At 42.9% G+C, this 22294-nt stretch overlaps 1 protein-coding gene and 1 long non-coding RNA gene across 3 annotated transcripts in view; both read right to left on the reverse strand.

Moving 5' to 3' along the window:
* Positions 1 to 22294, reverse strand: part of LOC310851363 — a 690313-nt gene that overhangs the window by 168664 nt on the left and 499355 nt on the right. The gene's annotated exons all lie outside the window — the stretch shown is intronic.
* On the reverse strand, positions 14705 to 20059 carry FANCF (FA complementation group F). 2 transcript variants are annotated; one of them, XM_083752393.1, is made up of 2 exons: positions 15723 to 20059; positions 14705 to 15047 (listed from the first exon to the last, which is right to left on the reverse strand). In XM_083752393.1, exon 1 carries the CDS (start codon positions 18345 to 18347, stop codon positions 17385 to 17387), a length of 963 nt encoding a protein of 320 aa, XP_083608519.1. In that variant the 5' UTR covers positions 18348 to 20059; the 3' UTR covers positions 14705 to 15047; positions 15723 to 17384. The 2 variants fall into 2 exon arrangements, with proteins under 2 accessions (XP_083608519.1, XP_083608518.1); XM_083752392.1 differs by having other exon boundaries at positions 15712 to 20059.

The following is a 22294-nucleotide window of genomic DNA, read 5'->3' on the forward strand; positions in this document are numbered from 1 at the left end:
GATGGCTGATATATGAAGATCTTTGAAAGCATGTCTCTCATACAGTATCATCTCTAAGTAGCTTTTATGGTTTCCATTAAAGACAGCAATATTTGTGAAGCACCCTCTAGATTTGGAATTCATGATGGAGGTTTCCAGGGGAATGCTAGGCATTGATTGGCCTTTTGTGATTCTTCCATTTCAGCAATCTGTGCTTTATTGCATTACAGAGACAATCTGCATTAGTATGCCCTGTCTCAGAACTCCCCTTGAGGCTCCACAACAAATGAGTATGAACTTCAGACCATTGTCACCTTCTGTAGAGAGACCATTGTCAGCTTCTGTAGAGAGACCTCAGAGAGCTTTGCCACATTCTGCTTAAAAGTTAGGCTAGAGGGGATGGAATATCTTGTTCCTGCAAACACCTAAGGCTGAACGCTGGTCCCACCTTTCTCTGCAGCTATTTAAAAGCTTTCACACTGCTGTTGCCATACCACTGCCCTGCTTCATTTTGAATTCTGACTTCTTAATACATTGATATAATTTGATTGTGCATTTTTATTATGAAACTGCTTTGAACTGTGTCACAGACAGTGATGTATTTTTGTTTGATCATGCCTTTGTTGTGAACCTCTTTGAGTGCAATGTTTATGGAACATTTGCAATCAGAAGGAAGTCCCATGAAGTTCAACAGAACTTGGTTCCATGAAAGTGTGATTGGAAAACAACCGTGAAGATTTTAAATGCTGTTTTGATCCCACTACATGGCCTACATTCTGCAAGTGATAAATAAATGTGTTAAATCTTTCTTTCTTTCTTTCTTTCTTTCTTTCTTTCTTTCTTTCTGCCTTTTTCCCAGACTGGGACTCAAGGCAGCTTACACAAATTAAAACACAGCCTTGTTTTATTCTAGATTATTTTGATGTTTTAATGTGTTCTAAAATTATTTGAGACTTTTGGGAAGCCAGTCTAAATGAATAAATCCCCAGGATTAATTCATAATCTCATTCTGGACTTTACCTACAGCAAAACCTGAATACACAGGTTATAAATGTTGGTAACATCTAGAGTGGCAAATTCTGAATCCTTTGGTAGGCTGTAATAGGAAGGAATTCCACCTGCAAGCCTTTGCAAGTTTATCTCTGCCAAAGGACACTTTACACTTCCACATGTTGTTATATAAAAAGAGGCGAGTATGAAGCTTCAAGGAAGGACTGATGTGATTTGCTCCACCCATGCAGTGATGCTTATTGCAATGGCATTCGATCACCACAGGGAAGGGGCTCCCACACTGCTGAAGTATGATGGCAAGGGGCGCGATAATCCTAAATGCTAGCAAAGGAGGGAGCAATTTGATAACATAGGAGCTAATATAATGCACACTTGCTATAACATCCTCATGATTTACAGACATGACATGGTAATAGTTCAATATATACAAGTTAGGTTGTTTTTTTTAATGGCTGGAGATTTAAGAATTTTTTCATATGCTGTCTCTTTGGTGAAATAAAAAAGTTAGCTGCTTTAAGGACCAAGGTAATATATTCTTCCCAGCAGTTTGAAATCAGTCGATATCACTTTCACGGTTCCATAAAGATAAAGGAGCTCATCTGCTTGCTAACATTCTTGGTTTTATCGGAACAGTAATAAAACCACACTATCAAAGTACTGGTTTGTAGCACCTGTTTTGCTTTATTTATTAAGGAAATGTATCATAAATATGAGTTCCATGACATTGGCATAAAGGGAAGAGCACATGCAGGTGCCCTAAACAGGCATTGGGGAAAAGTTTTCCAGAATAAATTTATTTTCCACAACATGGAGAGAGTGAAATATATTTTGTGAAACACCTCTTACTATTTTTAAAATCTCTCATTTCAGGTTAGCTGAGAATCCATGCTTTAGGTATTCAGTTGAGACCCACACTTTGCTCTCAATGAGGTGCTAGGCTAAAATTCGAGTTGCTTACACATTAGTAGATTTCTACAGAATGGGCACCATAATGTAAACCACCCAGAGAACTTTGTGAGAATGTAGGAAGAACTCTGCTTGATCAGGCCAAAGGCCCATACAATCCAGTCCCCTGTTCTCACAGCAACCAAGCCAGTGTCCATTGGAAGCCCACAAACCAGATCTGAATGCAACAACCCTCTCCCCAGTTGGGATTTCCATCAACAAATATTCACAGGCATGCTCCTTCCTCATATTATCTGAAGAAGTGTGCATGCACACGAAACTCATACCAGTAACAAAAATAGTTGGTCTCTAAGGTGCTACTGGAAGAAATTTTTTTATTTTGTTTTGACTATGGCAGACCACACAGCTACCTTGTTGTTGTTGTTGTTGTTTAGTCGTTTAGTCGTGTCCGACTCTTCGTGACCCCATGGACCAGAGAACGCCAGGCACCTCTGTCCTCCACTGCCTCCCACAGTTTGGTCAAACACGGCTACCTACCTGTATCTAAAAGAAACCAGGTGGGCAGAGGACTCTTACTTTGCCACTGGCAGTAGAGGAGCTTGCCCCAATGCTTTTGAGGCCAAGAACTCAGCTTAGGGGGCACCGGGCAGGCCACATGGCAAACACAGCTCTGTCCACCCCTTGCCTTTCAGCATTAGGCACCTGAAGCAACTGCCTTGTGGTAGGGTTAGCCATGCCAAAGACTTTAGCAAAAGAACAGAAATGTGCCTTGGTGGTTGGGAATTTCTTCTGTCATTGCAACCTAAATAAATAAAGGGGAGGGGGACTGAAGATATTGTGACGCCATCTAGTTATCTGAAGATGACAACAGGATAAAAGCATTTTTTTAAAAATTTGAACTTGGTGGTAGGCAGATGGAGAGTGATGCATTTAGCTGGAGTCTTAGCTTTGGATAGGCTAATCATGCAACTCCATCCTTATGTGCAGATCTACACAGCCATACCTCGCAAATAGCTGATCTGAATTGCAAACCTGGCAGGGGGGTGTTAACCCTTTGTCTCCCCTCCAAAGATCCCATATGTTTCAATGCATCACTCTCCCATTCAAAGGAAACCCAATCCCATAGTGCTAACCCAGGATTGCTCATTGTTTGGGGGTATGGGACAATGGGGCACATATAACAAGAATTATATTTGTGATACCTTGAAGGCATTATTTGTTTATTTATCATATTCTGAGGGTGCCTTTAAGGTTAAACCTTTACAAGACAGCTTCCAACAAAGAAAATATAAATAACTTGACTTTTTTTGGTACACAATAGAGAGATTTGTTTTAGTTTTAGTGTATACATTAATCACAATGGCTGTGTTTAGTATAGCACTGCATAGCATTGGTCGCAAATATTCAAAGCATGGATAATGAATTTAAAAGTAACATTATACAAAACTGCAGACACAGTGAGAAGGTATTTCTGTTCTACGTACTGTATAAATTAAGTGTAAGAAGTTGCGGTTTAGAACCTTCGTTATACAAGACCATTTAATTGTCTGCCCGGAGGACCTTGTAAGCAAAATGCTAGAGGGGCACAAGATTATGAAAGCTTTTGGAACTTGATAACAAAGAGCAACCTTCATACAGGTTTATGATACTCAATTAGGAGGGTGATATTATACAAACTCTCAAAAATGCAACTCTTTACGAGAAGAAATCCTTCAACAGATAGGCTCTCTGTTCTCTAGCTGAAAAGGCATTACTATTGCAAACCTCCAATCAGTCATCAAGTATGAATAGAATTGTCCTTCATTATGTTTTCAGATAAAGTGCTACCTTGAATATTGCTTGGAATCAAGCAATCTGGAAATGGTTTTCAGCCTTAACATTTTCTGTAGCTAGACCTAATCCATGTATACCATTATACAACATGCTCAAACAAGAATTAGAAGTGTGTGGGGAAGAGTATGCCTATGCAAGTCAAAGAATAAACCAATACAAAACAGGTCTCTAATATATAGTAGTCTAATAAAGGACAAATCCAAGTTAAAGAAAGGCAAGGGGGTAAGGAAATGCCATGCTACATTGTATGACTTGTCCCACTGTATAGACACCATACATTTAAAGCACATCCTGTGCACATTTGAAGCACGTTTCCCCTCAGAGATACAATTTCCAAGATCCTTAGCAAACTACAGTTCCCAAGATTTTTTGAGGGGAGCCATGAGCTTTAAATGTATGGTTCGGATCTGCCCTATTTCTCTAAGCCATTACATGGCATAGGGAGATTCTCTGGCTCTCCCAACAGATGACATGGAGAACTGAACACTGTGACTCCTGGGTCCTCCAAGTTGCTTATGGTCAATCATTATTTGTGTGTGTGTGTGTGTGTGTGTGTGTGTGTAAACACAACCAGAAAAGAGTGTTTTTATGCTATTATCACCCATGTTATGTAAGCCATAAGCAAACCTCAAATCCACAAAACTGCAATTTAAGAGGAAAATTATGCCATCTGGAGTTGTGAGAATATACAATTCCCTGAACTTCTCTCTCTAGAGGACAGCATGTGAGCAGTTTTGTAGGTAGTTGAAGCTGTGTTATCCCTAAAGCTCCCACAAGTAATTACATTTCCTCAGTTTCAAGCTCCAGACATTATGATAAAGTAATTTTCTCTGCCACTGAAATCCATAATCATCATGTCTTTGAAACTGTTCAGATGTATCAAAGGCCAAATTTAAGCTTTTTAATCAGAAGGTAATCAACTATGGAATACATGGTCAAATAACCGCAAAAAGGAAATGTCTTAATTGCTGAGTACACAAGTGAAACAGGCCAAAGATTTTTCTTTTTAAAAAGGAATATAAAAATTGCCTTCCTCAAGATATGCACACACTCTTGACAGATAGGAAAGGATTATGGGTGGTATTTTGTTAGGGATTAAACAAAATCTCTAACAATTTGGCACTAAATATGTAATAGTAAAATAATTGTTATATCCAAAGATAATCCTACTCAGAGTAGACCCACTGGAATTACTGGGCATGTTTGGTTCATTGATTTCAGTAGGCCTACTCTGATTAACTGGATACAATTCTCAATGTTGTGCCATCTATTTGGGATGATTGGTACTGATTGTATATGGGACCCCTGGGGGCTTTTGGAGACACTCATCCTCTCCCTAAGTATTACATACATGCACACACCCTTTGAAGATGGCGTACAAAACTGCATAGGAACACTAGAGGAGGGAATTGTGTTGCTTGTCTCAAATAGTGACACAGTGGGAGTAAAGAAAAAGCAATAAAAGCACTGAAAACCAATAGACAGATAAAAAATCTAATCTGTTTATAATTATATTACAAAACCAATATCAGATGCAGTGTGACAAAACAAATCTGAAAATCATAACCTTACAAACTAGAATGTGCAGCACCTTCAAGCTAATAAAATATAGCAGGAAATGTGTAACAGTGCAGTCATTAAATAGCCGTGCGCATGATACTGCTGTACTTTACTAAGATAGGCTGGTCAGCTAGCTCATTTCATAACTTCATCATGAGCAAAAGGAACAATATTGGACAAAGTCTGCCATCGGAAGATGACAACAGGCTGACGAGCGCTATCAGAAGCTCAATATTTGGCAGCCTCAAGATACACTGGAAGATTTACACTTCGGATCTGTTGACCTACAAAATATCTATAGACCTAAAAAGTGATCCTTGTTGGCTATCTTAATACAGGTGTGGCAAAAATATTATTAAAGCACTGCAGCAGGCACTGTTGATCTTTCTACAGAAAATCTTGAGAGGACATATGTTGGTGGCTGCAAGCGGGTCACTTTTGGCAGGATTTAACAGGAGCAAAACTAGTTCAGTGATATGCTAAATTGTGGCAAATGCCCTTATTGGAGAAACTTGCTCTCATTTTTTGGATACTGAAGGTGGGGAGCAGGGGAGGACATGCAGACACATTAACAACAATTAGGTATCCAGAGTATATATAAATAAGTCAAACAATAACAGGAAAGCCATGGAATCTGAACTGTGTAGAGATTTCCAAAGACTGTTTTTCCTGTGTTCTCCAATCTGGAATGGTAACAGGCAACTCACAAAATAAGCCAGAAATGTAATATGACATCAACAGGGCTGTATCATATTGCCAACAGCACCACACACTGCATATCTTTTGCTATTCATATGTTGTTCTATTCTGAAAATTTAAATAATATATATATATATATATATATATATATATATATATATATATATATATGCAGGTTTTGGTGTCCTCGGGTGTCTTCCCGTGTAAAAGTTGGGGTGTCTAGGCGACGTTTCGACGAGGTCTCACTCGTCATCTTCAGGCTGGTGCTTTCGGCTTCTTGTTACTGGAACAGAGCGGGATCTCAATGTTTGAGTTCCTATAAATACTGTAGAGGGGGTGTGGTGTCTAGCCTCCAATGTTCTGGGCAGAGAGGAAGTTCCCAGGCTAGTGTGCCTTTTCTTCTTTTGTTCCTTAATTACTTGAGAGATACCTTGAGTGATTTCTTGAGTGATATCCTGAGTACCACTTAGGTGGGTCATTAGGTGTGGATTAGTTGCTAAAGTCTTTGTGTCTTGACCTCTTGAACTTTGTGAAGAGTTTTCCTGAGAAGATGGCTGTATTGCACTTAGTTGTGCTTTGGCTTGGCTTCGTGTATAGGGGCGAGCTGTGGTTTTGTGGCTTGTGTCAGCCAGATCTGTGTAGGGATTGCAGGGGGGTGCAGCATCCGGAGGTGCCACCATGGATTGGCTACTGGATGGTGTCAGTAATTCATCTGTGGAGAGGGTCTGGGTTTGGGTCTGGTGTGGTTGATTGGTGTTGGCGTTCTGTGTGCCTCTGGATCTGGTGTCAGTTTTTGTGGGGAGGGCTAATTTCCAGATGTCTGGCAAGCGGGATGTGTCGTCACGCTTGTTCATGTTGTGAGGGTGTTTCTCTATCTCGATGGCTTCCATGATTATTCTCTTGTGGTGATGTTCCGTGTTAAAGAGCAATTTGGAATCTGCAAAATTAATTTCGTGTCCTGTTTCTTTCATGTGTTGGAAAAGAGAGGAAGTTTTTTCTTCTTTTTTGACGGCATTCTTGTGTTCTGCGATACGTGCATTTATTCGTCTGTTTGTTTGTCCAATGTACGTGGCTGGGCAGACTTTGCAGGGTATTTCATAGATCCCTTGGTTTTCCAACTGGATTTTATCCTTGGGGTTTCTGAGGATATTGGCTATTTTTTGGTTGGTGCAAAAGGCTGTTTTGATATTGTGTTTATGGAGGATTTTGCTAATTTTATCTGTAGTGCCCTTGATATAAGGAAGGAGGGCCATGCCATTGTTTTCTTCTGTGTCTTGGTTTTTGGGGGGTGTTTCCTTTTGGATTAGCTTCGTAATCCTGTTTTGCTGGTATCCATTGGCAATTAACACATTTGAGAGATTCTGTAACTCAGTTGTCAAGTGGTCTTTGTCAGCCAGGCGTTTGGTTCTGGAGATGAGAGTCTTGGCTACGGAGTTTATTTGTGCAGGGTGGTGGTGTGATTGTGCATGTAAGTAGCGGTTGGTGTGTGTTTTTTTCCGGTAGATAGTGTGTCCTAGGGAGCCATCAGGTTTTTTGTAGATTAGGACGTCAAGGAAGGGAAGTTGGTTGTTGGCTTCTATTTCCATAGTGAATTGTATTTTGGGGTGTAAGTTGTTGAGATGTGTGAGGAAGCTATCCAGTTTTTCCTTCCCGTGTGGCCAAATTACAAAGGTGTCGTCAACATATCTGAGCCAAAGTTTGGGTTTGTGTTCTGACTTGTCTAAAGCATTGGTTTCAAAGTGTTCCATGTACAGGTTTGCGATGACCGGTGAAATGAATATATATGAAATGTCTGCTACACTTCTTTGACAGATGAGACCAGACCATTATTACCTCTCTATATTCCTTCAGGGCAGGTCACCCTTTCAGTTCAGCGCCATAATGTGCCACTAATTCCCAGGGCCTCATAAATCTTTCTGATTTAAACATTTCATTGTAGCTGAAAAGCTACTATTTTCTACTGCCGTGATGTAAAGTTAATTACTTTTCAACAAAACGGAGCCAGAAGAATAGAGACCTGGCTGAGGCGAGATTTACGGGTCTGTGCATATTCTCCCGTAATTTTAATGATGTATACATACATATAAGGTATCTATTCCCCACCCCTTTTTAATAGTTATAGGCTGCCATCATTTCACATTCAACATTGGATGAAATTATGGGGCTCAAGGCAACAAACAGCACTTGAGATACGGTGTGAGTTTTCAGCTTTGTAAAGCATGTTGTGTTCCCACTCTTTTCCCCCAGGAAGAATCCTGCCAGATCTCAAGGTGGGAATCTTCAAGGACTGCATCTGCCCACAGGCTGGAGTTCTTTCCCATCCGAATTATCAAGAGATTGCAAGCTTTTAGGAATTCTACTGTGAAGTACAGCAACACATTGTTTCTACAAATTCTGCAAGATTCACAGTAAAATCTCCAGCACTAAATGCGTAGGAAACCACGATCCAGTAAGTTCAAAGAACTATAACTGAATGATTCAACTGTTACCCCTGGTATTAACATCTGACATCCGACAGCATCTTCAGGGGCTGTGATAATTTGAGCAGTTGTTTCTAGGCCAATGCTGAACAAAGCCATCAAATGCTTTATAGAATCAACGAACTGTAGAGTTGGAAGGGACCCTGAGGGTCACCTAGTCCAAACCAAATGTTGTCTTTCAGATCAGTGGGATGGCAGGGGACATTTTGCTTCTGAGGGTAAACCAAATTTGCAGAGGAAGAGCTTTCTCCACATGAGAAATCTCTAACTTACAAGCAGAAAGCTCATGGACCTTGCTACCAGATGCATTTGTTCCCAAGTAATGGACTAAGTTGACGAGGAAAAGACTTGGAAACAAAAAAGAATGGACCTCTCATAGTGATCAAAGATGAGATAATTCCAGAAGTGCACACTAGAACTTCTCCAACATTTATACTCAGAATTCCTCAGAGGCAAATGTAACCAGGATCCCCACAATGAAATGGTCAAGCAATTTGCAATGACACATCTCCCTGTGTCTCCATAACAACCATGGAGCTGTTTCAGTACATCAAAGGCCCAACTTTGATCTTGTTCTTGTCACAGGGTGTGAAGGCTGTACTCCATTGTTGTCAAGAATAAACCATTGCCTGATAAGGTTTTGTTTGACAATAGTGGCACCCCACTGCAGGGATGAGGGACTGTTTAGCTGGCCTGCCCTCAGAGACTTAGGGAATCTCATGGATTCTTGAATACCCTGGAGGATTATTCACCTGACACAGTCAATACTCCTATTTATGCTCTTGACAGGATCTCTCCCAGGTGTCCTCTCCAATGCTCCAATGAAACATCTCTCAGGATGAATATGCCCAAACACAGACCCAACATATCTGTGCCTACTGCATAGCACTGGTGGCATTGAAAAAAGCTTTGCTTCATTCTTGGAGGTATTCACAGAGCCCTAAAAATTATCACAAGCAGTCACTTAATGCATGCAAGTTTCAAACGTTCAACTTCTCCTGTGGAAATTTGAGTTGGGTGCAGAAGATTATGAAACAAACAGTCCCACATCATTGTTTGGAAACAAGTTACTGATTGGATGAAAGTTCCCATATGGCTTCTGGCAATACACAAGTGGTACAGTTACAATGATGCAATGGTATCGACATAGAATTTGGTTAAAATGTATAGGAATAACTATGCCATAGAATCAACATAAGCAATGGAACACAGATTGTTACCTGATACTGAATCAGGCCATTTAGTCCATCTGGCTCAGCGTTATCACTGACAAGCTGCGACTCTCCAGAGTTTCCAGTAGGACTCTCCCAACGCTACCCAGAGATGGAAAGCATATGCTCTACAACTGAGCTACGGTTCTAAAGCATAATTTATATTGCTATACTGCATGGTTAACTGCATCTGGGGCCTGAGCAGATATAGTTTTGAGACTTTAGTATCTTTTAGACTTACATATGTATAAATAGAGTGGGTTGTAATTTTTCATGATACACATCATCCTTAAACTAAAGCATTCATATTCCATGGCACATGGTTCACTTAGATATTAAATTAAAATATTTTAAATAAAGGACTTGCGGCTTTGCGTGCAATTCACATCAATCCATCACAGCAAAGTAACGGATTGGGGAGTGGGGGGGGGACCCTAAATATAAATTGCATGGCCTCACAAAAATAAAGGGTTTAATACTACACTTCGCTACCATTAAAGTCAAGATTCTTAAAACCATCACACACAACTAAAAATATATGTGAGCATTAGGAGATTATGCCCTGCACATATATTAATAGGTTACACATTGTAAATCTAAATTCAATTCCTCTTGGTGCTGAAAGAGCAAGTCGTATAGGATGAACTGCAGGGTTAATGTAAATTGAAAAACAAAAACAACCTAATCTTTTCCCTTCCCCCACCCCACAACAGCTGGCTCATAAACCAAAAGTAATTGCACTTTAAAAATTCTGTGTTCCAAAGTTTCAGCGGTAAATGATCTTCTGCTGGAGAAGTGTATTCATGGAACTAAACTATAAAATAAGGGAACAGCATCCTTAATAGGTTGCAGATACCATACACTGCTCAAATATAGTGTCTTTGCTAGAGGCTATAATGACAGAGTAAAATAACAGATACTACTGGGACCAATTTGCTGGTGTCATGCACAGGATCCAGTGTGTTCCTCTCTTGCAATTAATAAAAGAGGCACGCTTGCCATTTGCTTTGGCTATTATAGTAAATCCAGATGCATCCCTATCTATACTGACTTGCAAGACATCTCATGCACTTCCAGCAAATTGGCCATTCCTACACCTAAACCTATCTCATCATTCCAACAATGTGCTTGGTGCCTGTCACATTATTCTCCTAATGATCTAAGCCATGCCATCAGTTCTTATTCTGGGAGAAGGTTAACACATAGCTGTCACAGTATGGAGCAACACCGCCTCTCTTAAATCCAGCAACCAGATTGTGATCAAATTACAGTGCAGTTCTGTACATGGGTACTTAGAAATAAATCCCATGGAGTTAAATGGGGCTTAGTCCCAGGAAAATTGATCTAAGATTGCAGCCTCCGAGAATAAATACCAGTTCCTGGGAATCACAAGCAGGGAGAGGTCAGGTTTGGCTTGCTGGTTTTGCACAGGCATCTGCTTGCCCACTGTGAGAACAGGATGCTGGACTACATGGACCTCTGGCCTGAGCCAGCAGGGATTTTCTTATGGTCTTAATAAAAATGATGCTGCTGCAGTCTTGCATTGAAGTTTAGTTATTCACTTTACCCCCCATCCTCATCAAGCTGCAATTGCTTGAAGAAGCAATAACATTTTAAAATAGTTTATAGCACTGTCCTGTTGGGCATCTTTGGGGGAAGAAAAGGCTCAGGAGTAAACCCTACATGAATCCAGAGTGGAGTCCCTAACACGCTTGGATGGTGCCTTATACGTCTCCTTCTGGCAACTCCTGCAGCCAAGCTGGTACCAAATGTATTGCTCTGCTTTCCTTTGGAGCAAGCACATCAGTGAGGCAGAGAGGGAGGTCTTATTGTCTGGGGAGTAGATGGCCACTCCAGGGGAGCGGGTGGCACTGTGGTCTAAACCACTGAGCCTCTTGGGTTTGCTGATCAGAAGGTCAGCGGTTTGAATCTGCACAACGGGGTGAGCTCCCGTTACTCTGTCTCAGCACCTGCCAACCTAGCAGTTTGAAAGCACACCAATGCAAGTTGATAAATAGGTACCTCTACATCAGTGATCCCGCCCCCCCCCCGACCACATGACAATTGCTGAGAGACTTGGTGGACCACATGATGATTTTTCTGCCTGTTTAGCCATTGTACTGCACTGTGCAAGATGCTTGAGTATGTATTGACTTTCTCCTCTTGTCAGCCTTTCCTTCCTGCTTGACACCTTCTAGTGTCATGCAGCCAGCTGTGGTTTTATTCCTGAGGATGCATGAGCCTCCTCTCTCTGCCACTTCCAGTTCTTTCCACTTTCCACTCACCTTCCAGGCATCCAAGAACGATGGAACAGTTACTGTGCTCCCCCATCCTTTACCTGCACATAGCTCCTCTACAAAACTCTCATTGTGGACCACCTGAATGAAAAACATGGCCCACTTGTGGTCCACAGACCACACTTTGCGAATCCCTATTTGCATACCACTAGAATAATCCACTATTTTCCCAAACTGGTATGTCATGTCAGACTTGGAAAATAGGCAACCCAGAATTGTTCTCTCACGTGGATACCATGCTCCCTCTGCTTGCAATTGATGCACGAGAGGATGTCCTCAGCTCTCTCTCTAGTTACACTGGAACATCCTTAGCCCAGCCACTTCCCTAAAGGAATGCTGTTTGTTAACATCTCAATGTTATTTTTGCACTCTTATTGTGGTCAAACTATTGGCAACCTGTTCTCCTTCATTCCTTCTTGCTTTCTGCACCCTCCTGTGTCTGGTTTTATTTAAGATTGTAGGCTTGCTAAGAGAGATTCCATTGCATTCTATTTTTTTACAGTGTCTAGATTTTAGGCACTTTAGTTAGAAATAAATCGCATGTCCCATGCCATGTGCAAAGCAGCTTCCTTCATGATGGTTTGGCCAACTGCAGCTATGATGATAGTCCAGGGGAGAGATTCATCAGGAAACACAAGCAGAATGTGGGAGGTATGGAGAAAAGGAGAGGCTTCTAAGGTATGTAGACTTTAGCCCTGCCAGGAGTCTGATTCCTGCCCCAAAGGGGGAGAAATGATCTGGTAAAGAGGAACTTTCCTACCAATGGAAATAATATGTGCTTGCATCTATGGCTGCAGAGAAGGAATGTATGTGATTCTGCCTGCTCTGTCCTGTAGTGGAAACAGCCCAACAGTTTTGCTTTGGTATTAATCTATTCTTATCTCCAATATGGATAGGATAGTGGGATGTCACTTCTTCACTGTTCTGTTTGCAGGTTTAAAGCACATACATGCAGAGTTCAAAGTAGATATGGTGCCATAAAAGTAAGCCAGCCCAAACCATCAGTTTATACCAGTTGTTTTGGTGCATCATGGATTTGCTTTTTATCTTCCCTGTAGTTGTTACATGATAAGCATAAGGGAGATTCAACTTCTAAAAACGCAGAATAAAATTACAAAGCTCTCATAACGTATTATGGACCTGTTCTGAACTCAGCAGCTTTCACCCCAGTATTAAGACTAATGAGGCTGTAAGAGACAGCAGTACACACATTTAATTGTCAGCAGCACGATAATTTAAATCTCATTCCCTTAGGGCTCTCCATCTTTTCTCAGCTGAAAGGGCAAGCATAGCCCATTACAACATTAAGCAGCTGATGAATGACCTTGTTGTTCCACTTGCGATTCACGATTGATCATATCCAATTAAAGCCCAAGAGAAATCAATTGTTCCAACCTAAACCATTTACATTAATAAGAAATTAATGAATTTACTAACCTATAAAATTTATGCATGTGTGCATTTTACACGCAACCCAAACATACCACTTTGCCAGAAATAAGTGATGGAATTATTTAGCTGGAATGGCTGTAGCTCCATGGCAAGAGCATCTGCTTAGCAATCTGAAGGTCCCTGGTTCAATCCCTAGCATCTCTAGACACAGCTGGTAAAGTGCCCTACTTGAAATCCTGGAGAGCTGCTACCAGTGCAGACCAGGGTTGCCTAACTGGCCCTTGGAATTCTTCCCAGGTTACACCCCTTCTGGGCCCTGCTTTACATGCCAAGTATTTTGATGTGGCTGGAATATGTTATCAAACTCCAATAATGCCTATTGCTTGCCTGGATAGAGAGTACATGTGAAGAAACTAACCTACTGCATGTGAATAAACTAACCACTCTTGTCTCTGGCCCCATCCAGCACTGGCATGTGTCCCTCAGAAAGTTGTGTAGAGGGAAATGCAGCCCTTGGGCTGCAAAAGATTCCCGACTCCTGGTGTAGACAATACAATACTGACCTAGAGGGACAAACGGTCCGATTAGGTATGAGGCAGCTTCCTGTTCTTCAGAATAATAAGGGATCATCATACTTAATTAGTGCTTTTTTGAAGCCAACAAAATAGCAACCTTATTGAACTCATAGCTCTGTGGGTTGATAGCTATGTAACCTTTCCATAGTGTTACAACTGCAGTGAGACTTCTTTACAAGCTCAGCATCTCTCTCTCTCTCTCTCTCTCACACACACACACACGGCACTAACTGAAATGATCAGAGTAGCGCTTTAAATCTAGGATTTATGCCAAAGAAAGCAAACTGGCCATACCTGAAATTGCCACAACTTTAACCAAATCTCCAATAGATTGATAAAGCACCAAAAGTGCAAACTTATACCAGGGGACTGTGTCCCACTGAACTCAGTGAAACAACTTCTTTTTTGAAATAAACATGCTTAGGGATGCTGAATAGATCCAATGTGAAACAACAGCTATAACGGAACACTTTCAAAAAGTAAAGCACTGATATGCATCAGTGAACCACAGAGCAACATGCATATTTACTCATAAGTAAACCCTACTGAGTAAAATTTGATTAGCCCTTATGAAAGTGTGACTATGATAGGCCTTCTTTTATTTGCAAGACAGAGTAGTTTGTTGGCTTGGATACTGAAACAAAATATGGTTTTCCAAGAACAAGAAAGTATTTCTGTGGAGTGCCCAAGAGGGAATGGCAGCCCAAGACTTCTGCCAGGCATGTTCTGATAGTGGAAAAAGATATGTCGCTATAGGAGTATAAGGCTTACAGCATTTATTTCTAATCTCATTACTTGGATTCAAAAAAGTCAATTTCTGTCTATTCCGTTAACACATATGTATTCCTTCTATCGGCATAAATACAACAAAGGCAACAAATCATTGGGCATAAGTAGACACAAAATGGTTACATTCTGCTTTGAGAACTTCTGCACTTTTGCCACTATACATAAGAAATTGATTGGAACCAGTTCTACACTAATAATTACTTGTACTTAGATGGTTCCTTGTTTTGTACCTCAAAAATACAGGTTTGTTTTTTTTAAAAAAAATCTACCCATCTTTCCTCACACAGTACAATTCAAATAGCATTGGCTTAATATCTATTACCGTATTTTTCGCACCATAGGACGCACTTTTCCCCTCCTAAAAAGCAAGGGAAAATGTGTGTGCGTCCTATGGAGCGAATGCAGGTGGGAGGCAGGCGGGAAAATCCCCCAAGAGCTGCACACAAGCTCTGTGCGCTCTTGCGGGTTTTTCCACAGGAGGGAGAAGGGACTGACTAGCCGCATCAGTCCCTTCTCCCACCTCCCAGAAAAGCCAGGAGAAGCAGCAATCTCTTTAAAGGAGTTGCGTGGCTTCTGCCGGTTTTGCGGGAGGTGGGTGAATCCCCCCACCTCCCAGTAAAGCCAGGAAAGCCCTGCGCAGCGTCTCCCGGCTAAAGGGGAACCCAAAACAGCGAGCGGGATCCATCCCGCTTGCTGCTTTGGCTTGCTCCATAGCTGCGCGCAACCCCTCCGGCAAGGAGAGGCTGCACGGGGCTATGGAGTCTTTAGGGAAAGGCTGCACGGGGCTAAAGGGGAAGCCAAAACAGCGAGTGGGATCCATCCCGCTTGCTGCTTTGGCTTGTGCCATAGCCGCGCGCAACCCCTCCGGCAGGGAGAGGTTGTGCGCAGCCTGTACGCTGCTCTTTGGGGCTGGGGAAAAATTTTTTTTTTCTTGATCCCCCCCCTAAAAACTGGGTGCGCCCTATGGTGCGAAAAATACGGTATATACACAGGGTGGTATTCTACTGATTTTACTTAGAGTAGATCCATTGAAATTAATAACCCTAACATAGTCACGTTCACAAATTTCAATGAGTCTATTGAGTAAAAATGAGTCAAATACCACCCACAAATTTCAGATGTACATGGCAAATGTTTAATATAGAGCTTGAAAACCTGAAGTGAAGTGACCATTCTCTGCTGTGTTACTATTAATGCATATATCAGTTTGACACCACTGCATTGGACCTATCCATAGAAGTCAGATTACATGGAAATTCAAAGTTGTATTATAATAAAGGCATAATTAGGAACAAGTATTTATAATTTCAGGCAACTAGAACCAAGCAAGCAGGAAAGACTTCCTGACCAGCCTAACAAGCAGGGATATTTTCCAATATTGCAACTGCAGGCCATCAACAATAGAAGGAAAATCAAGGATCGTAATGATTTCTACACAAAGACCACTTAAATATAGGCAATTATCATGCAAATTACACATGAACACACATATGTGGTAGCAATAGCCGCATTTTTACTTTACTGATGGTTGAAGTTCTGGTCTCAATTGACTATGGTCACCAAAAAAACAAAACAGTGAAAAAGACTATGGGCCCACATGTGGCTACTCTATGGACATAAGAGGAAATCTCTTAAGCGGACCTATCCAATATAATATGTCAAAACAAATCGGTGTTTTGTATTTGTAGAAGAGCATTGACAGGAGACACACTTCACACTGCCACAGTATGTTTTACAAGAGGTTCTTCACCTATATCACTGCTGACAACCAAAATATGAGTCAATTAAGTCATGAATACTGATTAAGTTGCTGATAACTGACTGGGAAATACAACTACCTCAGCTAATATTCCTCCCTATGTCTAGCCAAGATTCACAAGCTCAATAGCAGAGCCTACATAGCAATGTCCACAGTGTATCAACATGTAGAGTACTACTTGTGTGAGCTTTTAAAAATGTCTAGTGCTGGGTAATTTTGTAACAATTTGTGATTGCTCCAGAATTCAGGATGCAAATCTTTGTTCTAATCTTTTGGTAGACATAGCAGTCTCACTTACATATTACAGAAACATACAAAAAGGACAGGAAGCCATGTTGGCCCATTAAGAACATTTCAGTTTGACAAGGACCTAAGTGTCAAAACAGTGTTCTGCAGAACTCAAATGCTTGCACTCTCTTGCACCACTTAGGTTTGTCCTAATAACATTTACACATACATAAATCACTAGCATTGCATCCATAATAATGTGATTTTCAACATGCACTTCTGAGCATGTAAGGTGCAACTAGTACTTGTTTTTTATACTCTTATAGAATAACTTTCTTTTTACTCTATAATGAAGGGCTGAAGATGACAAAGCACATGAGGGAGAATCTATTCTATGTGATTTAATTGCACTGTTACACTTGGGAGTGAAAACCTAAAACTGAGAATACATAGGAACACATTCCTTTACATGAAGCAATCCTCTGCTGGAAAACAAAACAAAAAAAGAGTTAAGGCACTGGGAACCTGGAGGCCACTTGATCTTAAGTGAGTAGTTCTGAATGGAGAATCAATACAAAGTCATCTTTCCTTTAGGTACAGTGTTTGTTTTTCATTCTAGGTTTTCAAATGATTTGGCTGACGGGGGAAGGCTTCGCGCGAGGAGCTTATCCTTCCACGTCCAGCAGGAGATCAGTCCAAACACTCAGGCCTCGTACTTCAAAGCCCCCATCCTGGGCTTTCAGGTCTCTGAGTTGCGCCAGGACCGCGCTGCGTAGAGGCTCCGGCCCTTGGCAGAGGCAGCCGACACGCTCCCTCACCTCCTGCCAAGGCGCCGCCGCGCCTTCTTCTAGGCCGCCGGCCCGCCACTCCCCGCGCAGCGGGTCGTAACGGAGCCGGCTTCCCCAGGCCGCCAAGAGGCTCAAGTAAGGGGCGCGCAGCTCAGGGTGGCGGCTGCAAAGCGAGGCCGCCCACGAGGCCGGCAGCAGGCGGAAGAAGGCGGCCAGGCGAGGCTGCTGTTGCTCCCTCAGCAGCCAAGGGAGCAGCGCCGCCCTGGCTTCCGCTTCGCCGCCGGGCTCCAGCAGCGCCGCCGCCACGGCCCTGTGTAGCGCGGGGCCGCAGGGCAGCTGCTCCAGGAGGGCGCCCTCCTCGCCGCCTTCCTCCCGCAGCCACGCCAGCAGCAGCTGCCCCTGGGCTCTGACCGGAGGGGCCTCGTGAGGAGGAGGAGAAGGAGAAGAAGGCGCCGAAGGGAGGAGGAGCTGGGCGGCCGCCTTTCGCCTCGCCAGGCGGTGGGCGCGGCGCTCCCCGTCCTCGCCGTGCAGGAAGGCGCGCAGGAAGGCGCGGCAGGCGTCGGAGGGCAGCGCGCGGTTCTCCAGCAGCGCCAGGCCCAGCAGCTCCGGGCAGCGCTTCAAGTGGCCGAGGCCGAGCGGCGCTCCCCGGCTGCGCAGGCGCCGCTCCACAGAGGCCCAGATGCCGCGCTCGGGCGGGAGGCGGGCGTGCAGCCCCTGGAAGAAGCGGCCCCAGCTCAGGGCCCGGCGCACGGCCGCCGCGTCCCAGCCTCGCACCAGGCCCGAGCGCGACGCCGCCAAGAGGCTGGGCAGCAGCTCGGCTTGGGAGAGTAATGTCTCCATGGCGACGGGCCCAGCAGGGGAAACAGCAGCTCCTCTTGCCTTCTTTCCTTGGCGCCGCCGGTTTGAACGGTGGAGAAGCCCGCCTTCACGTTCGTGAGGCTAGCCAATCAGAAGGCAACTCCTCCCTGGATTGCTATTGGGCGTTGGAAACGCCACTCTTTCTGTTTAAAGCAGGCGGGCTGAAAGGGTTGCCACGCCTCTTTCTCTGCTTTGTAACTTTTGATCACAGGACAATTCCGTCTTTTTTTTCTTTTTTTGAGGACCGGCGAAGGCTGCAGGTCAGGTGGCGGAGACCAGATATTCCAGGACGGCACAAAGCTAGAGGGTTGTTGTGCAAGAGATTATTTGAGCCTCGTTCCAGTAAATCTTCTCTGTCCCTACAGAATCCATGTAGAAGGACCTGCTGTCTGAGCCCCGTTTGAACTACCGTTGAGTTCCTGGCTTGTCTACCTGGCTCAGAAAACAGTCGCTGCATCCCCGAATAATGCACTTGAAAACTAACCCCAAATTGCGGAGGAGACAGCTACTGACTGTGGGCGACCTGCTGTTTGATTAATATTAATAATAATAATAATAATAATAATAATAAGGATCAAAGAGCCACTCGTTCAGATTAGCCCTTACATTATCCACCAGCAAGCCTTACTAATGGTCCTCTGAACAAGTTTGTATGTGGCACATACTCAATGTCAACCTTTCACAAAGTTCACCCCCTCCACCTTCCCCTAAAACTGCCAGGTCAGTGGTATACACAGTGTTTATCATGTGTGCTCCATGTAGCCACATCTTTATCGAGATGGACAGCAGTGGTGTAGCATCATTTTCTGTGGCTTACAACATGAAGATTTACATACAGTAATTAAAATAGTAGTCATGAACAATAAATAAAACACATTAAAAGGTACACCAAAAAAAATGAGCGGAGTGTTGGTGCGAGTTGCAATCCAGGAAGATCTGGAGGGCCATGGGTGTAGCCAGGGGGGGCAGCTGCCCCCCAATCAAGTAAATAAATAAAAAACACAACTAAGTGAGGTTCTGCCTTCCCTAACATGAAGCCTGGCTATGCCCATGTGGAGGGACACAGGTTCCCCATCTCTGTGGCAGTGAAACAATTGGGCATTTTATGGTACCTCTTTTTAAATTTAGTATGAGATGCATCTATTAAAGTGCAACTGAAATCAGTTTTAATGGTATTGCATCAAGTGGAAGTTGTAGTCCAAAACATTTGGAGGGCTCTGGTGACTGTGAAGGCTGCTCTTAAGATTTGCTAGTCAATGCTTCAAACTGACCAGATCATTTTTTGACCTATTGCAGTCTCTGAAATGAACCCACTCCTGATTTCAATTATGAAAAAGCTTCCCTCCCCCACAAGCTTCCCTGTAGTTTCATTGTTGATTCTGACCTTCCTTTCAAAACACACATAGAGAATATTCAAGTGCAAACGACAAACTACATGTGTAGTTCTGTGTTGAATAACATATAGTCATGGGGAACTGCTGGCCCTCCAGATGTTGTTGTATTCCAGCTCCCATTATCTCTGGTCACAGTTTCATCACCCCTGATGTACAGAATCCTCTGCAAGAAATTTGAAAAGGGGATCCTGTCCCTTTTCTCATAACTTCTGGTTTAATATGAGAAAACCCAGCCATTTAAAATGTTTGTGCTGCCTTCACAACTGCTTGAATGCCTGCCAAATGTGTGAAATTTGATCAATAAAGGAGAAAGTACTCTTTTGTTAGATAATGTGTGTCCCTCAAGGGAGTCATTGGATTAGAGGCCTCAAAAAACCAATTCCAAACTATAAAAAGGAAACACTCCAGTATTCCAGTGAACTATAACAGCAGAAGACTGCTGTACACAACTTCATAGCTTCGTTATTTTGCTTGAGTTCTGCTTTATGTTAAACTTGGGTTTCAAACAAAATATTCACATTATTTTTGGACATACATATGTCTCATCACTTCTGTTCATAAGCCAACAGAATCCACCCAGAATTTAAACTTGTCTGACAGGTTCTTTATAAATGAGTGCAGTGGCATGGAAACTGTGGCTTCTTCCCACACAGCCATGGTAATATTTGGAAGCAGAAACCATATGGTTAGACACACAGCACATTTTCACTCATTTATTGTTCTCCCAGCCAGGCAACAACTAGGCTGCAAGAGACCCTTGTGATCGGCCCTGCCCACCTTTTCTAGTTTCGAAACATTCCAACGTAACTTAAGCAAAATGATAGGAAAGTGACCTCTGTTCTGCTTTTGATACGTGCATATAAAGCAGCCCCAACTCCATCTCTCCTCCCCCAGACCAGTACAATATTTCTATTAAGAAAACAAGAAGGAATCACTTCTTCTATATACCCTGTTGCTGTGCAGATGGCTGCTTTTTCAGTTTAGGATTGCTTTTGGCATACCCTCTAAGTACTAAACAGAAGAACATGTGTAGATGAGTCTATAATATTTACTTGGAAGTAGGGCTGTGCACACACTTCCATTTACTGTGCATCTGCTTTGGGAAGTGATGCAACACACAACAATAGGTAAAGGTAAAGGGACCCCTGACCATTAGGTCCAGTCGTGACCGACTCTGGCGTTGCGGCGCTCATCTCGCTTTATTGGCCGAGGGAGCCAGCGTACAGCTTCCGGGTCATGTGGCCAGCATGACTAAGCCACTTCTGGCGAACCAGAGCAGCACACGGAAACGCCGTTTACCTTCCCACCGGAGAGGCACCTATTTATCTACTTGTACTTTGACGTGCTTTCGAACTGCTAGGTTGGCAGGAGCAGGGACTGAGCAACGAGAGCTCACCCCGTCGAGGGTTTCGAACTGCCGACCTTCTTATCAGTAAGTCCTAGGCTCTGTAGTTTAACCCACAGCACCACCCGCCACAACCCAAATATATCCTGCCATTTCTTATGGAATACAGTTATTCCCCGAATGATGAGTTATCCTCCAAACCAGCTTTGATCCAAATTGAGAAAAAGAATGCCTAGCTGTGTTTTAAGTTGGCAACGTGTACCTGCCAACCTAGCAGTTCGAAAGCCCGTCAAAGTGCAAGTAGATAAATAGGTACTTCTCCGGCAGGAAGGTAAATGGTGTTTCCGTGTGCTGCTCTGGTTCACCAGAAGCGGCTTTGTCATGCTGGCCACATGACCCGGAAGCTGTCTGCAGACAAACGCCAGCTCCCTCAGCCAGAAAAGCGAGGTGAGCGCAGCAACCCCAGAGTTGTCCACAACTGGACTTAATGGTCAGGGGTCCCTTTACATTTTACACAGCCCAAGTCCCATGGTGTTCAGTGTATTCCAGTGTCATTTAGTATAAACAACATAAGGCATGCTTCAGAGTCAGTGATCACTTTTGAAAATCTTGGTTTTTTCTGTAGATTTGAAATGAGATAAAGTAAAGAAGTGTGTTCTGATCCATCAGCCAAACATTAATTCATTCAGAATGGTCTTGAAACAAAATTATAGTTTAGAGGCTCGGAGTGGAGTTCTTAACTCCTTTTTTATGTGTGAGACAAAAGGCTTTTTTCCTACACAGGAGAGGTTTGACTTGGTATTAAAGTGATATTTTTACACTAGAAAGTGTGATATTTTACATGTATAAAATCTGGTGCAGGGCAACTGTTACTTCTGCAGAAAGCTGATTGCTTGGTTATTGCCAGAAAATTTTGGGGAAGATAGTTTGAAGTTCATTCATTGGCAACTAATGATTGGACAATCTCCTCCACCTCCCACTCCAATGGGCGATTTACAGATAGTTTGAATCTGGAAGTGAAAGACAGTAGAGTTTAGAGCTATGCATTTAACTTGCCCAGTTGATTCCTGATTGGTCTATGGGGATCCACACTGCTGGTTTGGAAATCTAATGTACGATCAGGACCAGTGGTTGCTTCCACTAGTGTATTCGTGCATAAAATGAACATTACAAAGATACCACAAGTGGCC

This window comes from Podarcis gaigeae (genome assembly GCF_964106915.1).
Source record: "Podarcis gaigeae genome assembly, chromosome: 1".
Taxonomy (NCBI): domain Eukaryota; kingdom Metazoa; phylum Chordata; class Lepidosauria; order Squamata; family Lacertidae; genus Podarcis; species Podarcis gaigeae.